General features: G+C 43.1%; 1 protein-coding gene across 1 annotated transcript in view; it reads left to right on the forward strand.

The window, feature by feature from the left end:
* LOC144763910 (L-gulonolactone oxidase-like) overlaps positions 1 to 25,444 on the forward strand; it is an 802,559-nt gene that overhangs the window by 135,342 nt on the left and 641,773 nt on the right. The window contains exon 3 of the mRNA XM_078649945.1: positions 14,110 to 14,235. Within this exon, the coding sequence (XP_078506071.1) occupies positions 14,110 to 14,235 (126 nt within the window). The remainder of the gene's footprint in view (positions 1 to 14,109; positions 14,236 to 25,444) is intronic.

Genomic DNA, 25,444 nt, shown 5'->3' on the forward strand with positions numbered 1-25,444 from the left:
GGACAGCACTGGCAGCGTGTTGTGTTTACAGAGAACGCTTGTATGGCAGAATTTGCCTTTGTATGTAGAACGGATGCATACATCAACATGCAGTATTCTAGCAATTTGTGATCCTTAAAGTTCAAATCCAATTATGGTGGTAAACATGAATTACAGCATTGGGGGAGTCACTAGGTAGTCTGACACCTACACATACCTCTCAATAGTGAACTTTGCAAAAGTTTATCGATTTGCAGTTATGAAGCCCCAGTCACACACTCATCTCCATCTGACCTGACTGCATTAAAAAGCGAATGCTAATCTCCGATTCAGAGTGTGTGTCCATTAAACAACGAGCCCCATGGTATCTCTTCTTCAAGCGCCATAATTTGCGTGCAAAGATTCACTAGGCGAGTATTGACCCAAAAACTTTGAATAAACTGGTTTTAGTCAGTAATCTCATTTCAAACGGTGGCCTCAATAAATCGAAAAGTCCACTACTTGTGAGCCTTTTGTTTTAAATATAGTACTGAGCACACAGATAGCTACAAATACATTCATTTATGAAAATAAATTGCTTCTACAAGCCATACCTAATCTTTTTGGCAATTTGAATATGGATTTTGCAATCATTTGGGAATTCTTATGCTTGATCGAATTTTGATTTAGGGTTTTATGTTTCCCGTTGTTCCGATATCTGTCATTGTGCCTTTTGCTTCCACTTGTATTCTACAGTTTACAAGCATGAGATTACATTTCTATTGTAAAAAGAAACGCTCTTTGCTCAGGACACCATGAACTTGTTCCATTAGAGCGTGTTAAAGCTGCCAGCTATTGCTTTAAATGCCACTCTTGCTCTCTAACAGACAGGTAACACAAACCAAGCCTGTGTGCCGATTACAAAGAAATCGCAACATGACATATCATGACATAACAACTAAAACAAAACAACCATAATGAAACAACACAAAATATACCATAACTTGACATATATAACACATACCACGTCATTTATTGCACAGGCGTGAAGTGGGCCTCTGGTATTTTAGTAATTCAAGTTCCAGCACATCATTGACAAGGAAGAGAGCATTTATTTGTGTCTGCGGCTGTGGGCCTATAATGCTGTGCTTGCTCCATTTGGTGAAGCTGTGGGACTGTATAGAAGGACTTATCATTTGACAGCGATGTCGGATTGTATGATGTGGTCTAGTGGTTGGGGTGGAGTTAAGAGGGAGGAGCAGGAACGGGAGGAGCCAGAGACAGGAACCAGGGCAGTTAGAGTAGGGACGGGGAAAGAGATAGACGTATGAATAAAGAGCTGAGTATACACAAGCCTGTGTCCGTGTATAATTGTCGTGGGATACGACAACTGGCGACGAGGGTGGGATCGAGCACACATGTGCTGATCCTGTGACGCTGCCCGACACTGTGACCCCGTCCCCGGCAGCGTGAGTGAAAAGCCGACCCTGAACCTCCATGACCGCGTGGAGCGGTAAATGAGCGTGGGAGCGCCGTCGCGCGTAGGAGGGTCGGAGCTCGCCCGTGTGTGGGGCTGGAGCACAAGAACAGAAGTGCCCACCGGGAGCTTACCCCGGCGGCAACTAGCCTGAAGCTCGCCCTGCGTGTGGGGCTGGTGCGTGGAGCTGAAAGCGCCTACCGAGTGCCCACCTCGGCGGCAGAAGCGCAAGTGGAAGCGCCCACCGAGTGCCCACCTCGGCGGCGAACAGAGCGGAGCTCGCCCCGTGCCTGGAGGCTTGAGCGTGCCCACCGGAGCCCACCCGGCGGCAGTAGCAGCGAGGATCACCCCACGTGTGAGGAGTGGACAAGAGACAATCAAAAGCCGACCGGGAGCCCACTCCGGCGGCAAGAGACGAAGGAAAGAAACCTCACCTGCAGCAGTGACTCTGGCGGTGGATCGCGGCTGAAAACGGCGAGCGGTGAGTGGAAAACTGCAGCCCCGAGTGAATGTGTGGCTCCGGTCGAAGGAACGAGCAGAAACGACCAAAATCTCGGTGAAAACGAGATTCCCGGCGGCCATCTTGAAGTCAGGCAGCATTGGCCAATCCCCTGCGAGGGATCATCGGCGGCCATTTTGAGGTCAGGCAGAAGACCTGAAAGTACAAATAAACATTGGCAAGTGCCACAGGGCCAGGGAACAAGCACTGGTAAGTGCAAATCAAGCAGTGGTAAACACAAAACAACAAGCACTGGTAAAGACAAGAAAAGAAATTATACAACAAGCATTGGCAAATGCAAGAGCGTACAAACACTGGTGCATGCAAAGACAAGTACTGGCTAAGAGGAAACAAGTTTTGATACATGCAAAGAAACAAGCATTGATCCATGCAAAGAGACACAAGCATTGACACATACAGATCAACAAACATTGGACAAATCATGGCCAAGGAAGAAAACCAGCATTAGCGAAGGCCAAACAAACAGTGGCAAAGAAACCAATCAGCAGTGGCGAAAAGATACAAACAATCACTTGAAAGCGAACAAACAAACGTTGGCGAGAAACAACAAACCAGCACGAACACCTACAAAGGTAATGCAACAAACACTGGCCAACGCAAGTGCGGAAAAGAAGCAAGCATAGACGCATGCAAGAGATAGATGAGTGACTGGATAATCTGCATTAGCTTGGAACGAAACGCAAGAACACTGACAACAAACACAAACAAACACGTTTCGTATATAAACAAGCCCAAGCAACTGCAGGCCTCGACGCTAACAAGCTCAGGATCACGCAAATCTTGAACGAAACTGACACAAGCAAACACGGATCCTGCACGTAAGCAAACACGAGCAAAGGCGAATACCGAAGCATACCTCCGGCGCCACGCAACGATAAATGATCAACCTACCTGATTCCAAAGAAGATAACCAAACAGAGACTAGAGACCGGGAGGGTCAGCAAAAGAAGACAAGAAGAAGAGGAAGGGAACGGTCCTGCGATATTGTCAGGCCAGCGCAGTTCACCATCATGTCGGTGAGAGAAGAAACTCATACTTCGAGCCCCTGCATTGGAGTGCCACCCCCAGTGACACAGACTAGCAACCAGAACCTGGGGCCAGAATGGAACCGGTGGCTGGAATCACTGGACGATTTTCTTGAGGCAATTGGTGAGCGAAGAGACAGGAAATGTCTGATGCTACTCCTTCAACTGGTCGGTCATGAGGGCCGACGCTTAATCAGAACATTTCCCAAAAGGGACACAGAGAGCTATGAAAGACTCCAAGTGAAGTTACGTGCCCATTTCCATGCACCGGTGGAAGTGGATCATGCTCGCATCGCTTTCAATGCAGCACGGCAGGAACCAGGAGAACCATTGCCGAAATTCATCACCCGGTTGCTAAGTCTGGCACCCCACTGCTATTTCAATACATTTACAGATGAAGAAGCAGTTCGGCTCCGGATAATCGAAGGCTGCTCAAGCACAGACACAAAGCGCAAGATTCTTCAGGAACAGTGGTCGCTAAAGAGAATCATCAGAGGGGCCGAGGTTGGAGTGCGGATGAAAGCAAAAGACTTATCGAAAGACATGCACTCGAATGCAAGACACATGGATGTCTGGAGAGAGACATCCCTCATGTCTGGGGGCAAGGCCCAGGAAACAAACAAAGCCGAAAAGAAGGCGGGTGAATCAGAGCCAAGACGAAACAAGAGACACAGCGTCATGGAACACCCCAAGTCACCATCACAACAGACCGGGATGATTCAGGATTGCGAAAGCGACACTGATACAACCTCGCAGAGTTACTCAACCTCAAGGAGTCAGTCAACGGATGACTATACTGATACAACCTCACGGAGTTACTCAACCTCAAGGAGTCAGTCAACCGATGATGAAAATGGTTATGAAGCAGATGAAGTGTCAAGCGGGTCAGATCACACCCATAGACAATATGGCAGATTGCTCAACAGGAGGGCAAGCAAGACAAACTACAGCAGACAGGACCAGTCCCGTCAACGCCGGAAATCGGCACACGAACATCCCCGGGCATCCTCCCGCTATGCACTAAAGTCTATAGATGAGTCCGAGGACGCATCAATCAGCGAGACATATCACCCCAATGGCACGGACGTCAGCACGTCTAACGAACGAGAAGAAGAAACCAACCACATGAGGAGTGGTAAGTCACTCAGACACCGAAAAGGGAGGGACAATTGTGTCAATGAGAAAACGGAGAAGGGACAAGTGATGTCCCGTGTAAAGGGTAAAGACCAAATGCGCCGAGATCAAACTAGAGAAATAAATGTGTGGTTAACAAACGATCTCTCCATCACAACAACACAAAAGACACATAAAGAGACGTACCCAAAGGAATGCTCCATAGATAGCTCCGACTTCAGGAGCATGTCATCCCAAACCACCGACTCAATAAACGTATCAGTCATGATGCCCTCAAAGGACCGTTCTCAAAAGAAATCCACGAACGACTCCTCCGAGTCGGAAAGTATGTCTGTCCAATCGTTCAAGTCAACAAAATCATGGTCCCGACCACGTCCATGGCATCAGTCACCCGACCGCACAACAGAACCAAAGGACACCATGTCTCATCAGTCATCGCCATTTCAAGACATGAGTAATATGCCGTCACCCCTGATGGGGTCAGCGAGGCTGACTAAAAGAACTGACGGAAGGAAAACAAAGAGATGGGACAGTATCTACCAAGTAGAAAAGGATTATCCGGTCACCCCGGGAGGAGGACCAAAAGTGGTTACAGAGATCGACTGTCACCGAACGAGAGAGGAACAGGTACCTGACCGGATGGTCAGGAGTTTCGCCGGTTCCAAACATGAGCGAGAGAGAGAGAGACAAACAGAGGCAACAAACGAGTCCAGGAATCAAGACAGGACACCCATTTCAGATAGTACATTAATGTCTGGCATGCCCGATGGTGAACAGAAGAACAGTGCTGCTCCCAACCCGACAAGACAAAGAGAAATAACCGTACAGGTGGGAGCTCGGAAGAAGACCGGAACATTGTCCACTCCCGAAGGAGATCAACCGTCAACAGAACAAGAGTCACCAAGGAAAGCAGACTGCCACTGCCGAGCTGAGCCAGCAGCAGTCACACAACATGAAAGAACCATGATAACTGCGGAACCGGATAATAAACAGCCCACACATAATGGGTTGCATTCTCAAAAGTGCACTCCCGTAGTCAAGGATGTCTTGGTTAAGGCACCGAAAAGATTGGTCAATGTCAGGACCACCACGGATTCGACACTACTGATGCTTGAAGAACAAGCCGTCCGCCAACCCGTGTGGTGGATTGAAGAAGTGCGAACACTGTGGAAATTAAGTTCAGTTTGTTAAGAAGGGGGGAGATGTCGGATTGTATGATGTGGTCTAGTGGTTGGGGTGGAGTTAAGAGGGAGGAGCCAGAGACAGGAACCAGGGCAGTTAGAGTAGGGACGGGGAAAGAGATAGACGTATGAATAAAGAGCTGAGTATACACAAGCCTGTGTCCGTGTATAATTGTCGTGGGATACGACAAGCGGGATAGTTATTTCGCACTCTAATCCAATCGTTCTTGCAGCTTACCATCTGCTCCGATGTGTTCCACCTTTGGAAGCACCAGGGGTGTTTTCATACAACTCTCATCCTGTAATAACTTTAAATAATAGGGAAGGGAAAAAGGCAGGCTAGAGTGGCTGGGGCAGGTGGCAGACTTCTGATCCTGCAGCCAGTTTAACTTTGGACACATCTCAGCGACTTCCGTCTGAGGGAAACTCGACACTTGGCCGATGGGCGTGTGGCTGCCGCTGGCTCGACTCATGGTAAAGAGGCTGTTGTTGTTCCAGATGTGGATGGAACCTTTGTCCTGTCATGCACAGGATACTTGTAGGACATGTGGATGGCATTCCTCTTTTGTGGTTGGCATTGCAGCCATTGTTCTGTTTAGCTGTTACCCTGGGTATTTTGCGAGAATTAGGCCGGGACTGTCTGTTTTTGCCACGGGTCATTTCCCCAGTGAGTGGCAGCCTTTGGAGCCCCTTTGTGAGGCTGGGAGGTCGCTGCTGGTGTCTCTGTCACTTCCACCAGCTTTATACAGCAGACAGGGGGTCTTCAGGAGACTGGAGAGAGAGAGAGAGGAAAGAGAGAGTAGAGACAATCGAGAGATCAAGGAGGAAGAGCTCTGGGAGGACTTTTGTTTTTTCCTTAATCCCGCTGCAAACAGATTTTGAAAATGCAGAACCTTGGCGCCCTGCAGCCCCAATTTGCCTCTCAGTTGCTGCCACCAAATATAGTGCCAGGGCGTTCAGACCATGACAGCCCGAGACGTGAAATTTGTAATCTATACCTACTTTCAAGGAGACTTAACAAAGGACCACTGGAAGAACATACATAGTCGAGCATATGTCACTATCTGTGAGAAGCAACTCCTGCTGCCAGCTGAGCTTCACGCATTCTAGGGCCTGAACCTGTCCCAATCACTTTGTCCACATGGACATCCGTGGCACTTCTTTTGCCCTGGTGCCCTGGTGCCGGCTCCATGACCGAAGGCAGTCCAGAGCCCAGCCTGAGCTCCAACCCCATCAAGGTCATAGTGAAGACCCCAAAAGACAAAGAAGAGTTTGCTGTGTGACAGAGAGCACGGTGCACAAGGTACTGAGAGAGCGACTTTTAACGGGAAAATAACCGAGGCACTCAAGATCGCGCCCAGGAGCAGGTTGTTGTTATCACCCATCAACTGGCTGGAGAGCCTGTTCACTGAACCTTTCTAAGGGTGGCCGAGCAATACTCCGCGAGCTCTGCTCAGGCATACTTATAAGTAAATTAAATATACCGACTGGGGATAATTCTAGAAGGTAAAAAGGATATGGCACTTGGATGCCCCCTGACTGGCTGAACAAAAGCTAATTTTGTTGGCTTCCTCCCCACCTATTTGTAAGGTGCAAGCCTGCTGGAGCAGGAATTGGGAGGGATTGGTTTGGGGCATGGTCCAGGTGATATAGTCATTTTTATTGTTGGAATCTGTACAAGCCAAGAGATGACTAATTGTGGCAGCACCGAAGTTCTGCTTTAATATAGCCTTATAGCCCGCCGTAGCGGGCTATACCGGCTATTAAAGGCCCGCGGAATCGGTAAAGGCCCGAGCCGAAGGCGAGGGACTTTAACGAGACAGCGGGACTTTAATAGCCGGTATAGCCCTGCTACGAAGGGCTATAAGGCTATTAGAACATTCTGCCACTAGAGGGCAGAATGTTCTAACAAATTAAACAAAGGGTTCTCAAAGCTCGAGGGGATATAAATCCCCTCAAGCTTCGAGAAGCCTTTGTAGAACATTGGAATGTTGCTCTGCGGGCCTTTACGGCCTGTAGAAGCAGGGAGCACTCCATTGTCTGCAATGGAGCTCCCAACATTCCAATGTTCTAATACTTGTTAATAGTGGTGGAATGTTGTCTCTGTATGCATTGACTATTCTTATGGTCAAGTGGCCCCAAAATATTTGATTGTTCCTTCACTTTGGTGGTTAAGAGAAGGAAATGCACTTGTACCTAACTGATTAGCTCTTCTGAAATGTTGATCCGTAGTATCTCAGATTAGCACAGGTGGATTTAAAAGTGTAAAACCTCACCAAACGGAAAGATACTCCTTCTGGGTTTTTCCTGAGTTTAGTTGTGAGAGAGATTCTTGCTTCTGCCATAGACTGAGACACTGCCCCTTGTTGGCTATTCTATTAAAGAACCTTGAAAGGCTAGGGATCAAGCTGGTGATCATTCTTTATACAATCCAGAAGGGGGTTGCCATAAATATGAGTCACAATGTTTTAATTGCTTTGAGACATCTTAGTGAGAGTTTGGCTGCTCAAGAGCCTTTCTTTGTTCTTTAGAAACTTGATTAAGTGAAAGGAAATGGATTGAAAGGCATGTTTTCTTTGTATACAATCTACTTGTTCTTTTGAGCAGAGATTTTGGAAAAAGCCTCTAACGGTCTGAAGTTAATCATTGTCTTGTGTTCTCAGGGTTCCCTCCTATCTTTGTTTGACTTAACATATGTTTATTCTCCTTTTTTTCAAAACATGTAAGCTGCAATTGACTCCAGGTAGCTAATACGTTGGGCTATATTTTCTGTGGCTATGACTTCTTGAGCTCCCAGCAAGAGTCTTGGTAATCTCTCTCAGTTTCCTAAGCCTTGCTGCTTCTGCAATACATGTCCCTCTCTGGACTGCTTTTCAAGGATCTTAAATTGTTAATTAGGGGCAGTCCTTTGTGATGTAGAATCATAAGAATTCTAATGTGTCCAAGTATATTTTGTTTAGCAATTGTATCCCTAAGAATGTATTAGTCAGATCTCCAGGTCTACTGGTTCTTGATCTCCCTCTTATATCATCTCATTTCATTTTTCAAATCACTGGGGTATAGGCCGTCAATCAGGACTCTCCAGCCATTTCTGTCCTGGGCTTTCCTTTCAATCGGACTCCAGGTCTAACCCCTCTCCTTGCAGTCAGACCTGAGACCTCAGCACCAGGTGTTTCTTGGCCTTCCTCTTTTCCTTTTCTCTTGAGGGTTCTAGGTCAGGGCTTGCCCAGTGATGTGTGATGCAGGCTCGCGTTGGGTGTGGCGTATCCAGCCCCAGTGTCTTTTCCTGATTTCTTCAACAACAGAGAGTGTGAAAGTCTTCTCCTATAGGTCATTGTTGCTGATGATGTCTGGCCAGCGGATTTGGAGGATTTTCCGCAGACAGGTGTTGATGAAGGTCCGGACTTTGTTGGTGGTGGCCACTGTTATCCTCCAAGTTTCTGCTCAATACAGAGGAACCGATTTTACGTTGGTGTTGAAAAGCCTGATCTTGGTTGGCAGTGTTAGGTCCTTGGAGCACCAGATCTTCTTTAGCTGCATGAGGACAGCACAGCTTTACAGATTCTTGCCTTGATATCAGCATCTGCCCTGCCCTGCTTGTCTATGACACTGCCCAGGTTTGTAAAGGCCTCAACCTCTTACAGGGCATCACCTGAAAGAGTGACTGAAGTTCTGCTGGCCGTGTTAACCATTAGCATATTGGTTTTTCCTTTGGGGATGTTGAGACCAACTTGTGCTGATGTGGCTTCCACATTGTTAGTCTACTCTTGCATCTGCAGATGGGTATGGGAGAGTTAGGCCATGCCGTCTGCAAAGTCCAGGTCATCGATCTGAGTCTGAAGTGTACACTTGATCCCATTCCTTCTCCTTGCTGTGGATGGATTAATGAATCAGTCTATTGCCGACAGGAAGAGAAAAGGTGAGAGCAAACAACGCTGGCAAACTCCAGTCCTGTTATTTTTATTTTACAGAGTTTTATATAGCGTGAACTTGACCCAAATCAGGTATCAGAGCGCTGTACATAGAACCAGTTGCATTACATGAGGACAGATTCATTTTTGTTAGGCACATGGAGATTAAGTGATTTGCCCAGATTCACACGATGTTCAGTGTCATTGCCGAGACCCGAACCCAGCTCCCCAGATTCGAGGTTAACCGCCCTAGCCGTTAGGCCAACGCCTCTCCTTGGAAGGCTTTTGTGAGCTGTCTTCCATGGACTACCTTGAAGGTCATTCCTTCGTAAGGGTTCTTGATGATTCTTACAAGTGTATTTGGCACACCATAGTGACAGAGGAGTTTCCAAAGGGTCTCTCTGTCCAAGCTGCCGAATGACTTCTCATAGTCAATTTAAGTTCACATAGATGGGTGAGTTCCATTCTGACTGCTCAATGTTGATGAGCAATGTTGCAGCCTGGTCTGTGCAGGTGATCTACCTTTGTGGAAGTCAGCTTACTAGTCTCTCAACTGAGCATCAACTTGTGCCTTCATTCTGATCTGGATAACTCTGTTGAACACTTTGCCTGGAGTTAATAGAAGAGTTTACCGTCTTTAGTTTGCGTAGTTACTCAGGTAACTTTCTTGGGGATCTTGATGAGATATTCCTCCTTCCAGCCTGATGGCACCTTTTCCTCTTCCCAGATCCTTGCACACGTGGGGCAAATCATGTCTACTGATTTTTCAATGTCTGCCTTCAGTGCCTCTGCAGGAGTGTTGTCAGGTCCTGCTGCCTTCACATTTCTCAGATGTTTGATGGTTTGCCGTATTTCTTCATTGGATGGTCTGCTTCAAAGTCAATTGGTAAGTCCTTGTCAGCTGGCTGTATGTCTGCTGGAGACTGCGGCACGTGCTGGTTCAGCAGTTCTTCAAAGTGCTCAACCATCCTCAATGTTGGACTTCGTTACCCGTGATTGTCTTCCCAGCTGTGTCTATAAAAGGTCTTCTGACTTGCTGTCATATGTCATAGAATTCTTTCAAGTTTCCATGGCCCGCTGCTTCCTGGGCTTCTGTGGCAAGACCATCGATGAATCCTCGCTTCTCTGCTCTTAGGCTTCTCTTTGCATCCTTGTTGGTTTTGGTGTATTGTCCTTGAGCTTTCGCTTTTTCTGCTCTTGTGTGGCTGGTGTTGACTGAATCTTTCTTTTCCTTTCTGTCTTGGATTTTGCAGAGAGTTTTGGTGGGGATCCATTCTTTATGCAGTGTTTCTTGTGCTCCAGTAGCTCCTGGCACACAAAAGAATACACTGTTTCTTTGATCTTCTCCCCCTTACTTTTGACTGGGTCTCTTGCAGGACTTGAAACTTTGTCACTGAAGGTGACTGAGTATTCACTCCATTTCTATGCATCTTTGAGGAGGGTGGTGTTATATTGCTCACGTTGGTTTGTCGGTTCCAAGCATGCTTTCATCAGCTTTAGCTTTAGCCTGGCCATGACATAGTAATGGTCTGTCGCATGTCCGTTCCTACAATCACTCTCACATTCTGCAGGGACCTCTGGAACTTCTTGAAAATGCAGACTTGGTCGAACTAATTCTCTGTTGAATGGTCTGGTGACACCCACATTGCCTTGTGTACTCTTTTGTGTGGGAATATACTACCGACTATCACCAGACTGTTCAGGGCACAGAGATCTACAAGCCTTTCACCATTCTCATTCGTCACCAAGACCATGGTTGCCCATGACTTCTTTGTATCCAGTGTTGTTGCTTCCAATCTTGGCATTGAGGTCCCTCTTCAGGATGGTGATGTCTCTTTCAAGGCATTTCTCCAGGAAGGACTGGAGTCTGTTGTAAAACTTTTTCCTCTTCTTTACTGTCATTTGTGGGTGCATAGCACCAGATAACATTCAGGTTGATCCTCTTTTTCTTTGTGTGAAAGGTCACTGTGATGATGCTGGGACTGTAGGCTTCCCATCCAATCAGAACTCTGTTGGCTGCTGGTGCTAGCATCTCCATGAATATGTGGGCCATTATCTTCCTCATGTCCAGAATACAGCAGCATCCCTTCTGTAGCTAGTCTTTACTATCCGGACTGTGTCCATCTGGTCTAGTTGATGCCAATCAGGGCAAGGCTGTATTTTTGGGTCGAGCATTCGAGACCTCTTGTATATACTTTTATTATATACTGATTTGTGTATGTACTTTGTGGGCTCTGGATGTCAGCCCTAGGACTTGTCTGCTTCCGCTTAGGGACTTTATTTCTGTTCAACTTCTTCTATTTAACTGTCTTGATAGAAAACGACCAGCAAAGGTCAGTAAAATACCAGAATTGCTTTCTGCCCAGAGACTTTCTTTTTTTTTCTTTTTCTGGCAACTGCTTCTATTTAACTATCTTGATAGAAAACGACCAGCAGAGGTCAGTAAAATACCGGAATCATTTTAGCATTTTCTAGATTCCAGTCCATATAAATTGTCTTCCACGAGCACCCGTAGACAATAATATTTTTTTTAAATCTTGTATTTTCAGTGATATGACCACCGAAGGCCATGATTTTATATTAATAACAAAGCTTTGGACTATACCATTTCCCACTCAAAGGCAATATTTCTCTCCATGTGTTCCCATACCTGGCATGCCATGCGGTTTGGTGCTTACTTTCCCTCCATGTTAAAGAACAGTAGATGTTTCTGCACCCAGGCTAATGTGCTGCATAGTTAAATACATATAAGGTCCCAAAGGCGAGACGGATTGCATTGCGAATGCTTGTTTCATGTCTGCTGCCACTTGGACTGTCTTGCCTGTCTTGTACATAGTCCTCATGTTCCATGTCCTGATGGCAATGGTCTTAGTCGAAAGCATGTGAATCAGCTGTGTGGCTTTCAGGGGGTAGTCAGACAAAATATCGAAAACAAAATATCGATATACAATAATATCGATGTTTTAATATCGATGGTATAGTATATCGATGTGCCATAATATCGACAGACAGAATATCGAGATTAAGGTATGTATGTTAGTAATATCGAAATGTTGTTGTTTAGTGTTATGTATTTTATTATGTTGTTTATATGTTTGCTAAATATGTTTAGAAATGTATGTTTGAAAATTAGTAATTATGTTAACATTTTGCGTTTTAGTATTAGAGCGGGTTGTGGGTTTATAGGGGAATAGGGTGGGAAGTAATTGAATAATAATTAAATAATTAATATATATGTTTAAATATTTTTTAATTAATAATTAATTTGTAATTAATTGAAACTAATTAGTTAATTACATTAATTAGATTTAATATGGTAATATATTTAATTTAGTGTGATTGTTAATTAATAATTAATTGGTAATTAATTAATATTAATTAGTTAATTAAATTAATTAGATTTAATGTGCTAAGATATATAATTTGTTGTTATTGTTAATTAAAAATTAATTGGTAATTAATTAATGTTAATTAGTTAATTACATTAATTAGATGTATTTTTGGGTAAAGGGGTATTTTTAGGGTTCAGGGTCAGTTTTTAGTTTTTGGGTAAAGGGGTATTTTTAGGGTTCAGGGTCAGTTTTTAGTTTTTGGGTAAAGGGGTATTTTTAGGGTTCAGGGTCAGTTTTGGGTTTTTGGGTAAAGGGGTATTTTTAGGGTTCAGGGTCAGTTTTTAGTTTTGGGTAAAGGGGTATTTTTAGGGTTCAGGGTCAGTTTTTAGTTTTTGGGTAAAGGGGTATTTTTAGGGCACAGGGTCAGTTTTTAGTTTTTGGGTAAAGGGGTATTTTTAGGGTTCAGGGTCAGTGTTTAGTTTTTGGGTAAAGGGGTATTTTTAGGGTTCAGGGTCAGTTTTTAGTTTTTGGGTAAAGGGGTATTTTTAGGGTTCAGGGTCAGTTTTTAGTTTTTGGGTAAAGGGGTATTTTTAGGGTTCAGGGTCAGTTTTTAGTTTTTGGGTAAAGGGGTATTTTTAGGGTTCAGGGTCAGTTTTTAGTTTTTGGGTAAAGGGGTATTTTTAGGGTTCAGGGTCAGTTTTTAGTTTTTTGGTAAAGGCGTATTTTTAGGGCACAGGGTCAGTTTTTTGTTTTTGGGTAAAGGGGTATTTTTAGGGTTCAGGGTCAGTTTTTAGTTTTTGGGTAAAGGGGTATTTTTAGGGTTCAGGTTCAGTTTTGGGTTTTTGGGGTACAGGGGTACAGTGTAAAAATTAAAGTTAAATTAAATTTAAATTAAATTAATTAAATTAAATTATATTATATTTATTTTAATTAATTTACATAAAAAATTATTATATACTTACCAATACTTATGTTGTAATGGTATGCGTTGTAAAAGTATCTGCGTTGTAAAAACATGCGTTAATATTTGTAAAATTATATGTATTTTAAAATTATTTTTACATTATTATTAATACATTTAAAAAAACGATATTTTTTATTTCGATATTTTTGGACAACGATATTATTTTTTCGATATTTTTGTACTTACCATTATGTAGATATAACTTCGATATTTTTGATTTCGATATTTTTGTGTCGATATTTTTGTATCTCGATAATGTGTCTTTCGATAATATGTCAGTGATCCCTTTCAGGGATCTCCGGCAATCACCACAAGGCGTTATAGCTCTCAGTGAAAGAGATTCCGCTCTCCCCAATGCTGGGGTGTCTTCTGGTTGATGTTTCTGCTGCTAGGATTACTTACATGGTGGGGTAGCTAGCCCCGTGCATAACCCTGCTTCTTTCTCTGCTTGGCTTGGGACCGCTCATGGCAGAGTTTAAAGGAACCAGTATTTATTTTATTCCAATGATCGTTGGTAACAAGCTGATGTTGGTATATTGCATATAAACCTGGGACCTGACTTGTGCCTACTTTTATGGTTCTGATGGTGTTTTTCCTCTCTTTACAGATTCTAGACCTGGCAAGGCAGCGGAGTAAGCGGGTGAAGGTGGTGGGAGGTGGGCACTCCCCCTCCGACATTGCCTGCACTGATGACTACATGATCAAGATGGATAAAATGAACAAAGTCCTCAAGGTAACACCATTTTCACTTTTGCACAATTGTATTTTCCTTGCAACGTAACAACGCAAAAAGGCCCTGGTTCATTACATTAGCCCCTTAGATGACCTGACGTTATGAAAGATGAATAGGAAGGAATATTAATATGGGTACTCCATAGTTCCACTAGTTAACACATATCCCCTAATTGAATATCGTCTCAGAGTCCTGTTCCACTCTGGAATGCACCTTCTTCGGGTGCCCTGAGCACAGGGAGAAACCATGGGCCACCTGTATCAAATTTGGGAATAGCGATTACTTAATTGCGATTTTCTGTGAATTCCAATGAGGTAATCGCTATTCCCAATGTATGAAACTCTATGAGTTTCCTACAGTGACTCCTAGCGGGTCGCAAATCAACCTACTTCATGAATAATAATGAGGTAGGTCACAATTTGCGACCTATTAGGAATCGCTAAAATCATGGGTTGGTGGCCTGCTGGGGTCAGCAGACCATCATGCCCGTGATTGATTTAAATAAAGCAATTTTTTTTTTTACAAAAATGCACCCGTATTCCGTGAAGGAAAATGGGTTGCATTTAATAAAGAAAAATGAAAAGTTTTCTTTTCATTTTTTAAGAGCAGGTAGTGGTTAGGTGGTAAAATGTGAATGTTTTGCAACCGCAATTTGGTCACAAAACATTCCTACATACCGCTGCGGTTTGGTATTAGGAAGGGACGCCTTAAACAAACCCTTTCCTAATATTGAATCGCGAACCCATTTCGCAATTCTGTTATAGGTTACTAAGTCACAAAATAGCGTTTGGAAGATAGGAAAAGCCTTTTTTCCGGTCGCAAATGGCCTGATTCTGTGAATCGGCCCCTTCTGCGACCTTAAAAAAGGTACATACATGTTGCTCCATGTTCCTGACTACAAAGAAGTGCACTCTCTCTTCTCCAAGGGTACAAACTTTTAAGTCGATCTGGTGTTGGAAAAAGAGCACATATTCAACACTAACAAAATTGTTCTGCGTAAATGAACTTAACGGAAAATGTTGTTATCTGATAGAGACCAAAAGCAAACTAGAAAACCTCTATATTGACCTATATTCATTTACAACTAGGCATTACTGCTCATTTACAATTTACAAAGGATGCAAACATAATACTGAAATCATTCACTTAGATTTGACGTTTAGTTTCTTCATTACTTTTATTTTATATCATTCTTATTTCATTTTTGTTTTTCTCATTTTTTGGTGACAATCTTTTCAAGATTATATTTTATACAATGACATAGTAACATATATACAAATACATGTAAAAATACAAAGTTAATACTTTTCTTATCAGGAACCCCAAAGCATTGTTTCTATCTTCCACACCATCAGTCATACATACTCAATCTCTCATACTCACAATCCTGACAAAACTATCATAACAGACACAGTGAAAACGGCGAATGCATATGTTGTGTCCTTTTGTAGACTCCTCAAGGTATTAATTTAGTACTAGGGATAAATAGTCTTTTTGCACTATATTTCTTTCTTTTTCCAAAATTATAGTTGTGGTTTATGTGAGGGTCTCCGGTGCGTACGGCCTACGTACGTTTCGGTGGCATCATTGCTTTACATCACCTTCCTCAGGGCCAACATGTGAACTGGACAACATACTATTAAAAACAGGGGGTTCACATTTGTCTGTTACTTGTTTTATATTTTCAGTATGGCCAAGCAGAAAATCTCCACTGGTTTCAAAAATAATGACAAAGGTGGCAGATTCGTTTTCCGGTTTGAGTCTGGATCCTGTGCAGACTGACTGTTTGTTTAGCTATTTTGTTCACTTCAAGGGGCTTTTACCCAACTCGACGCTAGTAATTTGTGGTCCTATTTATTAACTTTCCGAGCCCATTATTGTGAAGCTGTTCATGTTCCTTTCCGGAAATGTTTATCTGTGGACCTATGGAGTCACGTCTTCCGACGGGCGCCTCCGGCCGATGTCACTGCCACTGACCAGTGACATCGGCCGGAGGCGCCCGTCGGAAGACGTGACTCCATAGGTCCAAAGATAAACATTTCCGGAAGAAACATGAACAGCTTCACAATAATGGGCTCGGAAAGTTAATAAATAGGACCACAAATTACTAGCGTCGAGTTGGGTAAAAGCCCCTTGAAGTGAACAAAATAGCTAAACAAACAGTCAGTCTGCACAGGATCCAGACTCAAACCGGAAAACGAATCTGCCACCTTTGTCATTATTTTTGAAACCAGTGGAGATTTTCTGCTTGGCCATACTGAAAATATAAAACAAGTAACAGACAAATGTGAACCCCCTGTTTTTAATAGTATGTTGTCCAGTTCACATGTTGGCCCTGAGGAAGGTGATGTAAAGCAATGATGCCACCGAAACGTACGTAGGCCGTACGCACCGGAGACCCTCACATAAACCACAACTATAATTTTGGAAAAAGAAAGAAATATAGTGCAAAAAGACTATTTATCCCTAGTACTAAATTAATACCTTGAGGAGTCTACAGAAGGACACAACATATGCATTCGCCGTTTTCACTGTGTCTGTTATGATAGTTTTGTCAGGATAGTGAGTATGAGAGATTGAGTATGTATGACTGATGGTGTGGAAGATAGAAACAATGCTTTGGGGTTCCTGATAAGAAAAGTATTAACTTTGTATTTTTACATGTATTTGTATATATGTTACTATGTCATTGTATAAAATATAATCTTGAAAAGATTGTCACCAAAAAATGAGAAAAACAAAAATGAAATAAGAATGATATAAAATAAAAGTAATGAAGAAACTAAACATCAAATCTAAGTGAATGATTTCAGTATTATGTTTGCATCCTTTGTAAATTGTAAATGAGCAGTAATGCCTAGTTGTAAATGAATATAGGTCAATATAGAGGTTTTCTAGTTTGCTTTTGGTTTGCCACTCCCCCCTCTAGACCTGAAAGTACTACTGGGAGTACCCTTTTTACCCAAGCCGTTATCTGATAGAGACTACTAACCGCAGAACTGCAGCTAGAATCGTCTCTACCAGATACATTGTTACCGAAGGTAAGTTACTCGTACTTCATGTGCAACCCCCAATGAATAGGAAAACACCGAGGATGGTAAATGTACAGGGAAATATTCTGCATACATTTTCCAACATGAGTGGATTTGATTAGAAGGAAAATGACCAAATTATGTAGTGAAAAATATTTTACAAAGAGGAGCAAAACCTTTTTGAGGCATACGAGAAGGTAAAATGGGAAACATACCGACCTTCATGAAGGGCATCAAAAATTGAGCAGGTGGAACAAAATCATCGGCAATTAAAATCACTGGCAGACGTTGGTTAATACTGACCTAGCCATTCAAGGATCAAGTGGGTAGTAGCATCATTTTCATCAACATTTTGGTCTGGTAAAAGTGATATTTCCTACCCTTTCATCATATATGACCTCACACATAACGAAATTAAGGGATATGATAGTGATTTAGCAATCTTTTTATTTCAAATACGTTTTTATTAGGATTTTGTACCAGAAAAACAGTACAGCTGAAAAGACACACAGAAAAGAGATTTCGTGGTGGGGTATCAGCAGGTCGTATGGATGCCACAGAATAATACATAATGATACTTCATATAGCATCAGAGGGCCTGTATAGAGTAATTTATCAGTCTTTATTGAACACTAGAGGTTCATGCTGGAGCTCTTGCAAGTGCCCAAGACAGGCTTCATTTCAGAATCCCTTTGCTGCTTTTTTTGTGATCTTTGTTGCAAAGGAGGGCCTGCAAGCTGCATCTAAAGTAGGGGTGGGCGGAATTTTCGTAGTCGCGTTATGCGAAGCCCCGCGAAATGGTAACAAATCTCCGCGAACACGTGGAATTGCTTGTTCCGCTCGTTCGCGATGCATTTTTCCTGTTCGTGAATGCTGTTTGCGTGCTCAGGGGGAAATATCTCACGAACACGCATTTTGAAAGCGCGAAAAAGCAAAAATACTGCGAAGCTGCAGATCGCGGAATTGTAGGCAATTCCGCCTTCTCTGCTGAATGCAAAATTACCCAAATTACCCAAATTCCGCAAGCGGAACGGAATTTACCGCCCAGGCCTAATCTAAGGTGTAAGACTGATACCCCTTAATAAAAGCCTGACTGTGCAAATTAAAAGGGAGCAACATTATTCAGCTATTGCACCACTAGCCAAAGCTAGAGTTTATTCACACTTCATAATAATGATGTTCGATGGGGTGTGCCATCTGGTTAATTTCTGGGTACCACCACAGAGAGCGCCAAGGGCCAGCCAGAGTCATTAGCACTAAAGTCTGCAATACAATCTAATGCCTTGTATGTCTCTCTTCTTGCAGCACTGTCCCTACTGTCAAATTCATGTATTTTTATGGACGTTGAATGTTTAAAGGGGGCGGTATGGTAACAGAATATCGTTCGACCAACGAATTGTGACATAAATATTGTTAACAAAAATATTTCCTCACTGTTTAGCGCTGGAAAGACAATCAGACAAAATGGTTTTATGCTTAACGGCAATAAATCTCAGTAAATCTTCCCCTTAGTATGACCACAAAGGCGCATTTTGTGCAGTGCAAACAGACACGCAAATGTAGTCGCCTGAGAAAAATTGGGAAAACCTGCCATATATTGAGTGCTCTGCTTTTTACTGCGGTATAATCTCCCTGGATTGCTTTTCTGGGGCAATAAATCAATTCAGGTGCAATTTTTGTAACTTTGAGCACAATGAAGCAGGAGCCATCTAAATTTACTGGGCGTGAACTTATTACTGTTGTCATTCCACATCTGTCCGGATGATGCATTGACAAGCAGATCTCGAACACTGCAGCTGCTTTTACTCTTTGCTGTTCTCCTTTGTAAATATGGTCTTGAAATTGAATGCCTTTATGGGCTCTGCAGTGAAGGGCATTTGTAATATCGCTTCATTTTATGGTTTGTTTTATTGGTGGGATTTATAAAGCATCGGCCTGCAGAGCTGCTGCAGAAGTAAGGGTTTAGGAGACAATGGATGCTGGCGAAAGTGCATCCCTGGATGATCACATAAACTTGTTGGTGAACGAAAAGTACGTATGAAAGCATATATGCAAATCTCTACCGATTTGGGTCAGGTGATTTAAAGGGGAGGCCGCAGTGCTTAATTTGTGCCAGTGCTTGCACTGTGGTAGGTGCAGTAACCCATTTTTGGGGTTTGGAAGTTGATCTTCTTTACACTTTCACCCAGCTTGCTTTACAGGGAGAATGAGAAACGCAGAGAGAAGGCAATAAGGAAGAAAAAAAGGAAACTAGCCACAAAGGGTTGGATACAGGGATGGAAAATGATATGCAGGCATGAGATAGAGAGACAGGAGCATAAGGTATTGGAAGAAAGAGTAATGAAGTGGAATAAACACTTGTTATTGGGACACCCCAATATTTGTCAGTGGCAGCAGTGTGCTTGTTAGAAATTGGGTTTCTGGTTGGCAGAGCTAATGCACCCTGTCCATGCAGGAACCACAATCCTAGTCAGGGTAAGTACGATACACACTATAAATTAACCTGTGCTCACACTCTGGGAGCTTGACACACAGCAGGCACGCTTAGTTTATGAAGCAATGTGTAAAGTATTTGTGCAACACTTCGAATTGTAATATAGGGCAGACACAAGAAAAAGGCTACACACCAATTTATAAAAATATCTTACATTATTGTGAACAAAAGAAGACCAAAACGACAAAAAAATACGTTTAACTAGAGTTATGGGTTTTTAAAGAATAAATGAAAATATAGTGCTTAAAAGCTTACATGGCCAAGTGGGGATATCTATCTGGTCGCGCTTGACCAGGGTAAATCCAAACATTCGGGCTCAACGCGATGGAGCACCGGTCAGATACAGGGACCAGGCTTGGCCTGCTGAAAAGTACCTTGTTCTGTCATCAACTGAGCCAAGTTGCAAGCAGCAAAATGGGTGCTGAGCTGTCGTTGAGCTTCCAGCTGAAGGTGATGTGTTGTTTCTGAGTTGCACAAAGCCTGGGATGTGTTGGAAAAGCAGATTATATGTTGCGCTGATGGCGAAGCAATGTCCTCTGTTCCCACAGCTGCCGCTGTGCATCATCGTTGAAGGAGAAGCACCAGTTCCGAGCGCCACAACGACGGCAAAGCGTGGATTCTGGTAGTTGCAGCACATTATACCCATTTTCAAGGGCCCAGGACTGGGTTGGCACCTCATGGCAGGGCAAACATGCAGCAAGTAAAGTCCAGGTGCTCTTGCAGGTGATTATAAGAAGTCTTTGATGTCCCTGAGACTTTAAATAAGGGGACAAGCCAACATGCCTTTGAAGTATTCTGGGCTCAAGTGAGATGGGTCCAGTCCTTCCTTGGCATGACAAGGGGTAGCAAGCAGCAGGGCAGCACAGCAGGGCAGAAAAGCAGTTTGTTTTTCTAGAGCAGAGCAGCAGAGTGGCAGTCCTCATAGCAGCACAGCACTGCTTCCTCCTGTAGTGTTTGATATTGTGCTCTCAGAGACCCAGTACTTATACCCAGTTGTGCCTTTGAAGTGGAGATGACTTTAAAGAGGGGCTTTGAAGTGCCCAGCGGTCCTCCCTTCCCAGCCCTGGTTTCTGTACTCACTAGAGAGGGGGTATGCAACCCTTTGGGAACAGGAGACTGCCCATTCAGGTGTAAGTGTCAACTCCTCCCTTCCAACTTGCCAAGAATGACCGATCAGGATTCAAATGGCCACTCTGTCCCACCTACCCTTCCTTTGTGCTTGGCTGTATAGTGGGGATGCACAAAGTCCAGCTGTCACCCACCACAGATGTATATTGGAGATAGGCTGCAGACACACAGAGCTTTAAGAGCAGTGAAATTCCATGGCATTTCTAATATAGCAAAGTTACATCCAACGTTGCCAGCAGAGAGGATTTATCAATACTATTCCAATTATATTAAACATGACAGAACTACTCCTTCTCCATCAGGAGTTACAGATTAAAAGTGTAGAAAGGAATTCCCAATGATAACCTATGAGAGGGGTAGGCCTCACATTAGTGAAAAATGAATGTAGGTTTTTTTCACTACCAAGACATATAAAACTTGAAAGTACATGTTCTATCTTTTGCTTACACAGCACCTTGCCGTAATAGCTACCCAGGGCCTACCTTAGGAGGGACTTATATGTAATAAAAGGGGAGTTTAAGGCTTGGCAATGGATTTTAAATGCCAAGTCAACATGGCAGTGTAAACTGCACACACAAGCTCTGCAGTGGCAGGCTTGAAACATGTTTAAAGGGCTACCTATGCGGGTGACACAATCAGGGCTACAGGCCTGCCAATAGCATTTAATTTACAGACCCTGGGCACAGGCAGTCCATTCTAGTAGGGGCTTACAGATAAATTAAATATACCAATTGTGGATAAGTAAGTGAATCTATGTTTAGGGGAGAAGCGCATGCACTTTAGCACTGCTTTGTAGTGGCCAATCGCTCAGAGTCCATAGGCCAACAAAAAGAATACAGCTAAAAGTGGAGGTAAGCAGGCAAACAATTGAGGGAAGACCACGTTAAGGCTGTGAGGTCTAACAGGGCCATGCCCTTAATTTGTTTTACAACTAAGCACTGAGGGAATGGGCTAGCAATATCATAACAATGCAAAAATTCCATTAATTTTGTTACGCACAAGTTAGACGCCTAAATTTAAGCAGTTCCAATTTGCACTTTACTAAACACTTAGAACTTGATTTAGAGATGCAGACAAGAACAGGATGTCCGTCAGCTGACCCTTAGAGTCACTGGAGACAGCTCCAGAAACCTTTCTGCAATTGTCCAGCTGACCTGGTGTAACTGGACTTGCCTGAACATGCAACTGGATCTGTCTGAGCCCTTCTGGCCTCTGTTAGCGTGAGCTCCTGCTCTCCAATGGGTGCTGCCCAGATTCTGGACCCTTTGTTTGGCATCAGTTGAGATTCTCCTATTGGCCTCCTCCACCACGAACAAAAATCTTTGTACTGGACTTAGAAGGTAAACTTTTCATCTGGACTAACCTGGTCCCTATATCCAGCCCACGCTCCATGGCATTTGCTTTGAACTTGTGACTTTCACCTGGTCTCGCCCAACCAGGTAACCATGAATGGCTCTTTGTGATTTTAGGTGCTAAACTTATCTCAAATCTTTAAAACTGCATATCTCTGGTTCTACTGATTGGATTTTGGTCCTTTTAGCTTCAAATAATTTATTACATGTTACTCTATTGTTCTAAATTGGTGTGTGATTTTTCTTGTCGTGTGTTTTCATTTCATTGCTGTTTGTATTCTGCATAAATACTTTACTCATTGCCTCTAAGTTAAGCCTCGCTACTTTTGTACCAAGCTACCAAATAGTTAAGCACATGTTACTATAGTGATTTTTTGTGGTTAATCCTGACAAGGATTGTGGCTGTTGCTTGAGTACGGTTTCACCCCTCTCAACCAACAACCCAATTTCTCACACTCTCTGAAGAGAGTTCACATTCAGACACTAGATTGGTACACCTAGATTTAAGACCTAAAATATAGTGACCTATATTGTCATCACACCTTGGCGGACCATTGGTGGTGGTCCAAAAGTCTTGAAGTGAAAACGGTCTCCACTTAGGAACAGGTGGTAGTGCTTACATAATGAGTGCAATGTGGTACCTTTATGAAGGCTAATGCAAATCTTCTCTTTGTCAGTATGTTGAGCCTATTGGTTGTAATACATGTACGCCACAAAGTTCTTGTCCTCATTCAGGGGCCTTGCATTAATGCATGACTCCCCTGACATGAATGTGAGGGAGAGGCATAAGTCATTGGCACCATTGTGTTAGTTGACTGGCTATTTGGAACGCAACATCTGCTGCTTACAGTGGCAATCACCTTAGGCACAGTGATGGAAATCATTTGGTAAAACCCATCAAGGAACCATCCAGTGAATGATTTCACAATGTACCTCGCATCTTGAGGGGTGACACCCCAAAGGGGTCCCAGGATGCAGGTTTCCAGTCCAAGGAGGACCTAGCCTAGCAGTTCGGGCTGAACTATTCCCACGGGGAGCCAGGTTAAGACTGATTTTGCATTCGGCTGGTTCTAAGCTGGAATGGCATGGTGAGGAAAAAAATGATTGGTTTGTGCCCAGATCTCTGCACTGGGATGAATTTTTGACTTTGTTCCGCATTCCGCCCATCAAATGTTCTTCTTTTTATGTAGTGACTTAGTCCACACTGGTATGTTATAATCCAAGTAGGTTTATTCAGGTAAGTAAACAGGTAGTATAAATCTTCAACAGGAGTAGAAGTGTTGTAGGGCAGCCCCACCAGGAGCAGGCTGCTAGCTGCTCAGCCCCATCCACCAACTGACATCCCCATCCAGTCACCCAAACATTCCACTCAAGGTCCACTCACCAACATTCCATACAGAGTACACACACACAGGCTGAGCAGCTAGGAACAGGATAACACAGAGAAGGAAACGTAATGCAAGAATACTACACTATTCCCACGGGGAGCCGGGTTAAGACTGATTTTGCATTCGGCTGGTTCTAAACTGGAATGGCATGGTGAGGAAAAAAACGATTGATTTGTGCCCAGATCTCTGTACTGGGATGAATTTTTGACTTTGTTCCGCATTACGCTCATCAATTGTTCTTCTTGCATCACATTCCCAGAAGACATCATCAAGCAAAGTAACATTCTAGAATGTGATGTTGATTGTTAGAGATGCAGAATTGGGTAAAGATAAAAAAATCGATTTATTCAAAGAGAGAACAATTTAAAAAAAAGAGCAATCTGTGTAATGTTATTCATTATCCTGATGTGAGGTGCGCATGGTCTCAGAGTCTAATGCTAAAGCACAAAGAAAGGACGCGCGCTTTGACTTTGTAAGACAGCTGAGTAGGCTAATGCACCCATTGTAGCGAGTTATTTCTTCACCTTTAGATCATAGGTTCAAATCCAGGTCTAGCCACCATACTTTTCCATCATTTTAAACATTGAATTGAGTTTCAGCTTCTATAGCACACAATGGAAGCCATTGACTCGGGTGCTTTATAAATTAAAACTAACCATTGTCATTATTATTAAAGTGGTGCAAATTTAAAGTAGGCAAATAGCTTTGTAATACTGTGGAATTAAAGAACAGATCTCATTGTTTTAAACTTGCTTGTGCGTTTTTGGTTTTAGGTGAAAACCCAAAGAGAAATAAATAGTTTGCAAAAACATAGACTGAAAAATATTACTCAAAAATAAGCAGGAGCTTAGAGGGTAAAGCCAGTCATAGGTCGCCCTCCACTCAATATGCAACTAGTACAAAAACAGACCTAGACTATATAAGCACTTATTAAGTTCACCCTTGTTTAGGATATACCGTTTGTTGCATTATTTTGGCAAACCTTGCTCCCCTTTTACTCATTAATTGGGTTGTCGATATGCCCTGGGATAGTGCTTTATTTAAACCATTGTCTGATTCCCAATAACTAAGAAACAATTGTGAGACCACAGGCACGTAGGGGCTGAGACACGGCCTGTGATCTTCCACCATTCTGTAAACTGAAGGGGAAGATGGAATAATCGACCGTAGGCAGTTTTTTCATTGTATGTGATCGACAACCCCCCCCCCCGCCTGGTAGGAGCACCTATGGCCAGATGAGGTTGTGAAGACGTATGGGTCCATATGCAGTGGCTTTAATATACATGACGCCCTGAAGAAATTGCCTAAAATTCAATGGGCAATGAAACATGTCGGCAAGTAAAGTAGGGTTGGTTAAATAGGTGATAACCACGACTACTTTTTCTTTTTTATTCTACATACCCAACACAAGAGACAGAATAAAATTGCATTTCTGTGTTGGAGTGTGAGTGTTTTAATGTGTTGTCTGACACTTTATTGGTCACTTTCTTTGTTTGTTTTCACTGCATCTTTCTACAAACTCTATGTGTTGAGTTTCTGGACACTATATTTTTTCTTTTCGAGCTTGATGGTGCCAATGATGAGAACAGGGCTATCCTGGCGAGTATCAGTCAGGTTCCCGTTGGTGGTGCGCCCGTGAGGTGCCATCTTGCTCTTGCACACTTTTTTTCAGTTTAGCACATTATATTTTGGACACGAAAGCAAGTGTGGTCTCACAACTGTTTCTTAGTTATTGAGAATCAGGCAATGGTTTAACTAAAGCACTATCCCAGGGCATATCGACTACCCCATTAATGAGTAAAAGGGGAGCAAGGT

This window comes from Lissotriton helveticus, chromosome 6 (assembly GCF_964261635.1).
Source record: "Lissotriton helveticus chromosome 6, aLisHel1.1, whole genome shotgun sequence".
Classification (NCBI taxonomy): domain Eukaryota; kingdom Metazoa; phylum Chordata; class Amphibia; order Caudata; family Salamandridae; genus Lissotriton; species Lissotriton helveticus.